This window comes from Diabrotica virgifera, chromosome 5 (assembly GCF_917563875.1).
Source record: "Diabrotica virgifera virgifera chromosome 5, PGI_DIABVI_V3a".
Lineage (NCBI taxonomy): Eukaryota > Metazoa > Arthropoda > Insecta > Coleoptera > Chrysomelidae > Diabrotica > Diabrotica virgifera.
This window is the reverse complement of record NC_065447.1, coordinates 49843719-49856237: the sequence shown is the minus strand read 5'-3', so window position 1 is coordinate 49856237 and position 12519 is coordinate 49843719. Positions and strand designations below refer to the sequence as shown.

At 32.4% G+C, this 12519-nt stretch overlaps 1 protein-coding gene across 1 annotated transcript in view; it reads right to left on the bottom strand.

The window, feature by feature from the left end:
* LOC114341431 (ionotropic receptor 25a) overlaps window positions 1–12519 on the bottom strand; it is a 77604-nt gene that overhangs the window by 8600 nt on the left and 56485 nt on the right. The window contains exon 8 of the mRNA XM_050652485.1: window positions 10140–10522. Within this exon, the coding sequence (XP_050508442.1) occupies window positions 10140–10522 (383 nt within the window). The remainder of the gene's footprint in view (window positions 1–10139; window positions 10523–12519) is intronic.

Here is a 12519-nt window from a genome sequence, read left to right as displayed (position 1 = left end):
TCAGACATCATTTGTGGCTTGTTTAATGTGTTTGTGTGTGTTTTATTCTTTTATTATTTTAATTTTTGGCACTGTTCTAATAAAAATGTTTGAGAAGTAGTAAGTATAAATTAGTTTAATATTTAAACAAAATATAAATAAAAAGTATATTAATTTCGTTTAAATCATATAATAGAAGTATAACTTCTTACGTGCGTACAAAGTACACACATATTCTTTTTTTTTAACTACTAACATTAAACGTAAGTGAGTTACGCTTAAAATATTGTTAATCCTTTTTATTTTTTGGTAAAAAGAATCGCGAGAATCACCCCCTAATTAGCATCCCAAATAAAACTAATCGTTACCGCTTAAAAAGTTACCTTACTTACATATACTCTGGGCTAATTAGCAAAATACACGGAAAAGTTATTTATCAGCAATTTTATTGCTGGAATCGAATCTTATGATTCTATATATTATTAATATAGGTGTGCAAAGTCCGCAGATGCTGTGCTACTTTTTTATAAACAAAATGGCGCCCGAAAATCGTGTTTTTTTCTATTTTTGCTCTATAACTCCAAAGATTTTAACTTTACACCAAAAACACTCAAATAAAAATTCACCGCAATTAAATTCTGCATAGAAACTTGTTTGTCCCGATATACTTCGACGAAAATTTTCCCCGGAAAATGCGGGTTTTTCCAACAAAATCTTTAATTTTCAACTAAAATTTTAGATAAGTAATTGGTTATCAATAATTAAATAACTTAGTAATAGTAAAGCTCTTTTCGCATAGATTATAATTCCAGAAGCCGATGGAAATTGAATGAACTGTTTAGCAACAATTGAATTGTTAATTAAAAATTTACGGTCGCTATAATAACCAGAATAATTATGAAACATAAGAATAACTATGATTTTTGTATAAAAAGATATTGTACCTATCTAATGTAGTATACAGAATTGAAATTGGACTATTTAAACGGCCTCAGGAATATTTTAAAATTATAAACAATTTTTTGGCTTAAACAAATAGAATATATCGGGAAATATTAAATTAAATTAAATCATGAAAACGTTATTGGAAAAAAAGCGGCAGTACGCTTCTTTTAAAAGCAAAAACGTTTAATTGTGATAAGTGGTTCCTGAGATACAACCAATCAAAGTTGACCGGCAATTACAGCAAATATATAAACAATAGGACCATAATTTTCGAACCATCACCTTTTTATTTTTATCCTCTCTCTCTCCAAACCAATTTTCATATCTTTAAAATACCCAAAACATATATTATTATATTAAAAACTATCGATATTACGAGTGAAAATTGCCAAGAATAGCAAAATTCCAATCAAAAATTAGGTTGGAGAAAATGTAATCTCAAAGTTCAAAATCGTTATACGTTAAAAAAAATGCGTTTTCTCGGCTTCCCATGAAGCTATTTTCTTCATTCTTTTTTTGTTCCCAAGTAACTCGAGTAGAGATTAGAGTAACTAACGCATTACTAAATATCAAACTTGCTTTTGTTTTGTTATAATAGATTTATTTATTTATAAGAAAAGAAAACTTCATATTTTTTCCAGTTGCAGACTTCTTTTAGATAAACTTACTACAAGTGTACCTTTTAACGTTAAAAACACAAATATTCTCATTTGAAAGTTGTATAATTATTTAAACAATCTTTATTTAAACAAAAACGTATACCGATTTTGAACTTTGAGATTACATTTTCTCCAACCTAATTTTTGATTGGAATTTTGCTATTTTTGGCAATTTTCACTCGTAATGTAGTGTCGATAGTTTTTATTATAATAATATATGTCATGAGTATTTTAAAGATATGAAAATTGGTGTAGAGAAAGAGGACAAAAGCAAAAAGGTGATGGTTTGAAAATTATGATCCTATTGTTTATATCTTTGCCGTAAATGCCGGTCAATTTTGACCAATTGTATCTCAGCAAACACTTCTCACAATTAAACGTTTTTCTTTTAACCTTCGGAGTACGGAGATTATTTGACTTACTTAGATTACGATGATGGGTCAAGCGTGACCCATTCTCATTTTTTTATAAGGATCTTTTAAATGGTCAGTATTATTAAACAGTATCTTTAATTCAACAAAAAACAAACAAAATCCTAAATGATTGTATTTAAATTTTTTAAGATTAAGGTTACCCATGGGCATATACTAGTTCGCCAGATTTTAATACGGCGGTCAGATTTTAATACCTTACAGAAAACGGGCATAGGTAAATTTGCTCCGGCCATATATTTGAATACAGTGGAACCTCGATAAGTCGGATTAATCGAGACTGCGGCCGATCCGAGTTATCGAAAATCCGAGTTAGCCGGAGAATATGGTAAAAATTAATAAAACACGGTATACTTACAGATAAACTCCATTATAATTGCAAAAACATGAAATACATAAAATATGCACAATACATCTAAATTACGTACAGTTGTATACAGTATTGTTTATTTCTTGGTAAAAACTTAGTCAAAGTGAAAAAATGTTTGTTTTGTCTGATGAAAATCGGTTCGGGTTAGCCAGACTTCTGGGTTATCGGAGGCCGACTTATCAGGGTTCCACTGTACGCATACCCGTAAACAGAGACGGCTGCGATTTACGTGTACCTACAAACATATTGAAAATATTCTTCAAAATCCGAAGACCGGGTCAGGACTGACCCGGCATCATAGATGTTACGTAGAGGAAAAACTGCAATTTGCATGTTCACGAATTATATACGAAAAATAGATTGAAACAAATAATATATAATAATAATAATAAATTTCGGGTCACGCTTGACCCAGTCTTCGTACTCCGAAGGTTAAAAGGAGCATCCTGCCATTTTTTTTTTCCAATGCCGTTTTCATGATTTAATTTAATTTAATATTTCCCGAGATATTTTTATTTTTTTTTGTTTTTATTTATTTAAAACACGGGATAACCCCATAAGAGTTAAATTACAATACAATATCAGTTAGGTTCCAAAACATACATTACCTATAATGTAAAATCAATAACAAAAGTTATATTTAAGTTCACTACATACTAAAAACATACAAAATATAATAAGAACAAAATTCAACAATACCATACATATATATCACAAAGCATATCACAAAGCAAGAGATCTTTTGAACCGAGATAAAGTTAAATTGAAAATATCATAATCAAATTCATTTAATAGCCCCATGTATCTATCCAATGGGTTATGAATGCCATATGTTGTTCTGTGGAAAGGAATGTTGAAAACATTGTGGTAACGTAGAGCTTGGTTTGGAACATTAAAGTTAATGTGATTTAACAGGTTTGGACAATCAATAAATCCATGTATGATCTTATATATAAATATAGCACCTGATATATTATTAACATTATTAACATAAATATAGTGAGCATGTTTTTTCTTCAGAGTCAGTCTTCTAAGATCAGCAGAGAACCACTTGGGAAAAGTTGAAGTTCTATATTTCTTTAATGGCACAAAGTAATAAATACCTATTGAAAGAACTTCATAAAATAATTTTGTAGCAATATCAATATCATCAACTATACATACCTGCCAGTCTATGGAAGCAAGCAAGTTGTTAAGCCCAATGTAATCACCATTCCGAAAATCATAAAACAACTCTTCATAAATGAACTTATTTCTATTTGTTTCTTTCACATCTAGCATTAAGCAACATTCATAACCTACGTGGTGGATGCTAGGACCAAAAAGGGGATCGCTTGCTCTTAAGATACTTAACCCACTAATATTAGAAAAAACTAAATCTAAATAAACACATTATTATTACATTGAAACAATTTTAAAAACCCAAAGGCTTGAGCAATATCCACAGCTGGATCACCTGCAGGACAATGCACCATCAAACCAAACTCATCATTCTCCCATGATGCATTGGGAAGATTGTAATCACCAAAAATATAGAAATCCTGTGCTGAGTATTGCTGAACAACATTGTCCACAGTTTGACAATGCCAGTTGTATACTTCACGAGGTGACTGTGGAGGTATATAGACACCACCAACCACAAACTTGACTTCATTAAGTTGACATAAGATGTATATTTGCTCAACCCGATCTTCACGAATACTAATGGCTTGTGATTTTAGCTTATTGTTAACAAACACTAGTACACCACCACCACTCAGCTTTGCACTGGTTCTCTGGGATCTATCACATCTGTAAATACTAAAACCATTACATCCAATTTCACAATCAGCTATGTTATCATTTAAGTTACTCTCTAATTTTTTTCAAAATTAAAAATTAAAACAGATTTACTTTAAAACCATTTTTTTAAATAAGCCCTTTGAACCGATGATACTTCTTACAGATCATATAAATAATACCTATATGATCAAAGTAACTTGTGAAGCGGTGACGATTAATTTGATTTAAGATGGTAATTAGAGGTGACTTTCCAAGGGAAAGTCACCCCCTAGGGAGAAACTAGGCTTAAGTTTTTTTCACCAAAAAAAGAGATCAACTTTATTTTCAGCATAACTTGCTTACTTTTGATGCTATAAACTTTTTAAAAAAATAGACATACATATTTTTTGACAGTTTAAGAAAGTTGTAATGATTTTTCTGCAAAAAGTGATTAATTTTTTGGTTATTTCACGTTGAAATTTGACGAATATGAACCTATTTTTCATTAGCTAGAACTTTGTTTCTACTGGGTCTAGAGAGTTCATGTATACATCATTTTTTTTTTCAATTTTTAATTTGATATATTTTTGTTAAAAATGTTTTTTTCAATAAAATACTTTTTGAGTTATTTGTCAAAAACCGCCTAAAAACGTGTTTTTTGTTTGTTGAAAAATGAAGGTATTTACTCGAAAAGTATTAACTTGGTGAAAAAATGCTATAGAACAAAAGGTGCTTAGAATGAGACGTTTTATCCATTTCCGAACTTATTTTGAACATATATTTTTCACCCCTTATGAGGGGTGAAACTCACCCCCAGGACAAAAGCACACAGAGGCCAAATATCATTTTTTTTTCTTTGACATGTTATCTATGTGTTTGCCAAATTTCATGTCAATCCAAGCGGTGCTTTAAAATTTAAAGCAAAAACCGTTCATTCAATGTATTATAAGTTGCTAACTGTTGCTAATGGCAACCGACACAATAAATCTCATTCGTAACGAAAAATAAATCTCCACTACACTTTAAAAATCATTTTTGATAATTAAATGTAATTTTCGGTTAAAATAATTTTTATTTTAAGATAATATAATTCTGTCTTTAGTCAATGACTGTGAAATAATTTCTTAATTGTTATAAATAAAGTCACTACTATTTAAGAAAACAAAAACAATTATCTCAGCTTCAGTTGGTCGTAGAAAAATTTTATTTTGTTTTTAATCTTTATTTTGTCTTCAGAAACAATAACCTGCAAGTTAGAAACTCATAGGATGTACAGGGGCGGCTTCAATTCTAAATTTTTATAACGAAGTTTGCCCCCTTGTTTTCAAACCCGAAATAAGAGGTTGAAAAATGCTATACGCATTTATTTACATCAGAATATGAAAATATAAGTCTTTAGAAGGAGAGTGGACATTGGATTAACTCTCTACCATTTTTTTTTTTTCAAAAAGTTATAGCCTTGGACATTTGACCCCTTGGGATAAACAAGTTATAATATCTAAGCAACAATTTCACCAATCGGGCTCTACAATTTTTTTTATGTTTGGTATTGAAAGATCTTCATTTAAAGCCTTTAAAAAGTACGTAAAAGTTATTTTCACAATAAATAATGCAATTGCAAAAAACGGCCATTTTGGACATTTTGCAGGCTGTTGTGCAATAATGTATTAACTAAATTAAACTTGCCATAGCTCAAATTGTAGGTTTTTTAATTTACTACAATGTTCTATTGAAAAGTTTTTCACTAAAATGAATATCCTAAGCTGCAAAATTAAAAATCTTGAAAAATTGCAAATTTAACAAATGAAAATCGTCATAAATAAAAAACCGCACAAAATTTTTGGTTACATTTTAGGAGAAGTTATTCCTGCCATCGTCCTTTACAACACCTGGTAGGTTTCAAAAATTCCTGAATTATATCCTGAAATCGACCTATTTTTCACCCACAGCTTGGAGAGTACAGGGGCCGCCACCATCACTTGACATTATATTTCTTCTTTTAAGAGTCATCAGAACTGCCTGTGGTGTACCCTGAAGCGAATTAAATCTGGCTGTCTACTAAGCAAAATAATAACCAATTATTTGCCGCTAGACGCATTAGCGACATTTATTCAAACAAAAGAGAAAACTCTCTTTAAAAATTGTAAAAAGCTCAGATTGTAGATTGTTACCAAGAGTTCTAATATTTTGTATTTTGACAATGACGTCCGATGTGGATGTCGAAACGTTAATAGAATAATTTTTTAGGTAAATTGTGGCTTATTTCCCATTTAGAATAGTTAATAATTCTGCATTCCGATCTAAAGAGACTCTACACCTGGAAGTCAAATGCAGAATCAGAGGACAAGATTATTAGGAACCAAATCGACTTCATTCTAATAAAAAATCGATTTAGAAACTGCATCAAATCAGTTAAAACTTATCCAGGTGCTGACATTGGGTCTGATCACAATCCCATAAAAGCTGTAACCCAATTAAAATTAAAAAAGGTGATCAAAAAGAAGTCTCGCAAAAATATTGATACAGCCCAAGACGAGAAAGTTAAGGAATCAGTTCAAAGACAACTGAACGAAAATTTAATTTGGGAAAATATTGGTGAAAATGTCGATGAGGGCTTAAATAAAATCCTAACAACAGTAAAAGAAATCTGTGTGAGAAATTTACAAGGCAGGTCAAAGCTAAAAAAGCAGGCTTGGATGACAGATGACTGTTATGTATTTGAGATCAACACCAGTGACTTCCAAGACTTTAATATTGTAGTTTTATAACATAACTTTTAGTATTTTACAAACATTATACAAGCCGGTGGCTCATCTAGTTTTCGCGGCCAAAACTGACATCCCTCATTCCCCCGTTGACAACTGACATGACAGACAAGCAGTCCTGCCAACTGCCCTCAAGGCTGTGATAAGGAATGAAACATATCAATGACATATTGGATTTTATGGAACAACGGCGACTAGCGAAAAACAACGAAACACTTTATAGACGGAGAGCTAGAGCCGAAAAATCATCGTCATAAGTAATATGGAGTTTTTCCCGTAAAATGTGTCCATTGAATATTGACAATTATGACCCCTTTCAGGCTGACACCTCAGTGGATACAGGAAGTAGCAATAAGGGATGAAAGGGGGAAAGTTAGTGCAGTCATTAAAGGTTTTCACCTCCTATTTTGTTAAACCTATATCGATTTGCATGAAAATTGGTGACTAGTTAGAGCATACCTCAAGAAACAAAACTGATTTGGTGCCACCTCGCACTTTTACCCTGGTGGTGGATACCACCCCTTCGTGTGGTTAAAAACTATTTTATTAAAAATAACCCCACAAATCGATAGAGGGATGAATTCTAAGTAAAATTTGTGATATCATGTTATTAAAATAAATCAATACTTTTTGAGTAATTAAAGATCAAAGATTTGTCTATTTAAGAGTACATGCGTGAAGTTACGGATGATAAAAAGAATATATTAATTAAATTGTATGTTAGTAAAATATTATTTTTATATTATTTCGATTTTAATTGAATTTTTTCTATCAATATAAACTGAGTATGTTCAGAAACTGGGGGTGTCCAATAATGGGTATATTTGACATATTCGAATACACTTTTGCTAAATTTATAATATCGAAATAATATAAAAATAATATTTTAGTAACATACAAGTAATTAATATGTTCTTTTTATTATCCGTAACTTCACGCATGTGCTTTTAAACCGATAAATCTTTTATCTTTAATAACTCAAAAAGTATTGATTTATTTTAATAACATGATATAACAAATTTTACTTAAAATTTGTCCCTCTATCGATTTGTGGGGTTATTTTTAATAAAATAGTTTTCACTCTTGAGAAGGGGTGGTATCCACCTCCAGAGTAAGAGTGCAAGTTGGCACCAAATCAGTTTTATTACTTGAGGTATGCTCTAACTAGTCACCAATTTTCATGCAAATCGATGGAGGTTTAACAAAATACGAGATGGAAACCTTTAATGACTACACTAACTTTCTCCTTTCATCCCTTATTGCTACTTCCTGTATCCACTGAGGTGTCAGCCTGAAAGGGGTCATAATTATCAATATACGATAGACACATTTCACATGCCAAACTCCATATTACTTATGACGATGAATTTTCGGCTCTAGCTCTTAGACTATTATACCAGCATACAAAAAGCAATTCGACGTAAATACGAGAAGCAAAGAAAAAAGCCGAAGCAAAGAAAAACTCTATATTGATCGAAGCTCTAAAAGACATTGGCTTGGACGGCAGAGATGTTCGAATAATTGCAAATTTATATTGGAATCAAACAACATCAGTTTTAGTAGATGGTGTGGAATCACAGGCTCTTAATATTAAAAGAGGAGTACGGCAGGGATGCCTCTTGTCACCCCTGCTTCTCAACGTTTACTTTTCAGAAAAGCACTTTCTGAAAAACAAAAAGGAATACTTGTGAACGGTGAAGTCATCAATAATTTGCGATATGCGGACGATACAGTACTCCTAGCTTCTAGTCAAGAAGATCTGCAAACACTACTTGATAGTGTCGTTGAGAGTTGTAGGGAGGCGGGTCTGGATCTGCACATACAGAAAACCAAAATACTCGTAATAAGTAAACAACTGCATATAAAACCGTCTATATATGTAAATAATACCAAACTTGAGCAAGTTGATAAAATCGTTTACCTCAGACAGCAATTAAATTGTAACGCAGAAAGTCACGGCGAAATTAGATCTAGGATAGAGCAGGCTAGAGCCGCTTTTAGAAGGATGTCCAAAGTGTTATGTAACAGAGACCTAAAATTGGCATTGAGGATCCGCCTACTTCGCTGCTACGTGTTCTCGGTCTTACTTTATGGTGTCGAGTCCTGGACTGTGAATAAAATCGATCTAAATCGCCTTGAGGCTTTCGAAAAGTGGTGCTATAGAAGAATTTTAAAAGTTTCCTGGGTGGAGAAGATTCGAAACTCCACAATAGTAGAACGTCTCAGCAAGACTACTGAGATCATAAAAAGCATTAAGCAGAGAAAGCTGGAGTATTTCGGACATGTAATAAGAGGTCCCAAATATAGGTTGCTACAAAATATCATGCAAGTAAAAATAGCAGGCCGAAGAAGAACCTCATGGTTGAAGAACTTGCGAGATTGGTATGGTGTTGATACAAGAATGCTATTTAGGGTGGCAGTGAATAAAATTAAGATAGCTATGATGGTAACCAACGTTCTGAAAGGGCATGGTACATGAAGAAGAAAGAAGACCTAAAGAGAATTTTCTCTTTTGTTTGGAAATATAGTTCTGAAGCTATTTTATTATGGCATCTTAACGCAATTTGCCATTCTTTTGGGAAATATGCCACCATTTTACTTTAAACATGTTTATTTGACGTTTCGATTTACACTTCGGAAATTGTTCTCAAAATACAAACAAATTTTTTTTGTTACTTGGTAAAAAATACTTCTAGTAATTTAATTTTAACTGACTTAATCGTATTGACTTTATAAAAGCTTGTGCCAGAAGGATATCTTTAAATATCAATATACGCATAGAATTCCTAGATGTTACGTCTTTAGAGTCCTCCTCTACGAAGTAGAAATCTAGAGTCTTACAGAAGTTGTCATAAAACGATGCATTTGAAATGTGGTGCTACCATCTCAGGTAAGGGTCTCACATCACACAACTATGTAACATAATTATTATCCAGTGGCTAAGAAATGACAAAGAAATTATTTATTAACACCGTAAAGAACAGAATATTTGCCTACTTCGGCCACACTATGCGTAATAATAAATACCGACTTCTACAGTTGATTCTACAAGGTAAAATTGAAGGCAAGAGTGTACACGTATATCCTGGCTGGAATATTAGGAAATGGACTGATCTAATAGTCAACTGATCTATTTCGAGCTGCTTTGAATAGAATAAGATGGATCAATGTGGTCGCCAACGTCACTTAAAAGTAGGCAGCTTTAGAAGAAGTACATGATTGTTCTTACCTTGTGAAAAAATAGGCTGCTAATATACATAACCATACATCGTCTTCCAATACTGTCAAAAATTTGAATAAGCTTGTTGGCGTTTCAGGTAACTTCATTAAAATTGTTATTCCTACCAGATCATAATAAGGTACTGTAAAATCAATAACGTTTTCTCTTTCTGCCATTACTGACATCGAACCCAATGCTACATCTGCTCTTTTTTCAATTAGCTCTTTAACCATACCATCCCATTTACCGTTTTCGTCCATTGTACCAAATTTATCGACAGCTATAAGCTCATAGTCAAAATTTAAAATTTCTGCTATTTTGTTTATCAGATCGATACAATAGCCGTTAAACTGTTTTGGAGCAGTTTCGTCTCTGAAGATAAATGGTTGTTGCTAAAAAAATGTCTGGTTAGTATAGTAGGATTACATTACTCAAAGTGATTCTTAATAGCCCTGTTGAATGTTGAGCTGTCCCCCCCCCCTCACATTTGCAGAAATTATAAAAAAAATTTAGTAGCTTCAATTTTGGCGATGAAAACTTTTTTGTAAAAACTTGGTTGAGTTATTTATGAAAAACCCCTTTTAACATGCATTTAACATGCATTTTTTTCACAAAAATTACAATCTTGATTTACAAACTCAAAAAATCTACAAACTCTACAAACTCAAAAAATATTGATTTATTTTAATAACTTTATATATTAATAACAAAGGACACCGCACCCATCTTATGGAAAATTTAATGTCCGTCAAATGAAATAAAATTTACATGAAGAGATTGGTATCGAAATTTCAATAATTTCGTACCATTGTGCCAACTCTGTATCTTGAATATTAAGAGCGTAAATTGATAACAATAAATCTAAAATCAAATGGGAATGTGTGTGCGTCAAAGAGAGAAAAAAGATTTTGTAATTCGCTTACTCCATAAATCTTTCTGAGGGATTAAGGCAGATGCTTACTCTTATCTTATTCTATAATTATTGATAATAAAGTAGGTATATTGTGGTCAGTTGTACTGCCCCTAATCGGCTTAAGCTAATGGTAGGTAAGCTGTGTCCTGTTTCAACAGCCGCTAGACTAATATTATTTATGAATGACAGTTTTATAGACTTCAAAAATGAGACTTCGATAAACTTCAATTACAATTAACGCCCTAATTAAGCAAAATTCAGAGTTGGCGCAATGGTACGAAATTTTTGAAATTTCGATACCAATCTATTCATGTAAATTTTATTTCATTTGAGTGACATTATATTTTCCATAAAATGGGTGCGGTGTCCTTTTGCTTAGAATTTGTCCCGCTATCGATTTATGGGGTTATTTTTAATAACATAATTTTCACCCCCGAGAAGGGGTGCCCCCCTCAGGGTAAAAGCACAAGTTGGTACCATCTCACTTTTATTTCTTGAGGTATCCTCTAACCACTCACCACTTTTCGTGAAAATCGATTAATGTTCACCAAAATCATAAGTAATAGTTGATTTTTACCTTCAGTGACTGCACTATACAAAAGAAAATTATCGAAATCGCGTATTTTGCGAGCTCATAAATTATTAAACGATATGTAGTCGCAAAATAATTAATTTAATTCATTTTAAGTACAATTCTCTCTTAAGCCGGGAAGATGGAGAGTAAACATGTAAATCAAAAATGAATAACCGTTTTCAATTTCGTTGCAACACGAAACTACAGCCGCATTATTATTCTAGTTCAGTCAGAGAGTGCAGCAAGCACCTCTACAGGTTTCGAAACTTATTAGTCTCTCATCAGGAGGCACATACGCTGCTCTCTCCGACCCAACTAGGACAAACCCCCGGCGTGCAGTCACAGATTGCAACGAACGAAATGGCAGGGATGCCTTAGCGGCAACTGCTAGCAAAAGACTAAGTTTTCAATCTAATAGCACATAAAACAACATCATAATGATGCGGCTTTAGTTTCGTGTTGCAACGAAATGGTTATGATTTACATGTTTACTCTGATTGGAGTACGAAGGGAACCATTCTCGTTGGAACTTTACCGAGCTGAGCAGATGGGACGTGAATTATAAATGGTAAAATTCCCTCATCTTCCTTAGTCTCAGCATCCGTTATGGCTTGCAAATTGTAGAAGCCTCGGAGGTGTTACCAGAGAAGGTTCCCATTGTTTTCAATCTGGTAGGATATGGAATAACATTTATTTGATATTGTTTTATGTGCTATTAGATTGAAAACTTAGTCTTTTTTCAAAAAATATAACTTATTTTTTTGCTCTCAAGTGTACATCCATACGGAAGTGTGTTATAGCTTTGACGGTAACTCCCTATTTGAAGATTTGCGTTTGTAATGAGCTGGCAGCTGTAAACAAATAGCCTTTAATAAAAAGTTACTTTTGAAATATATTAGCTG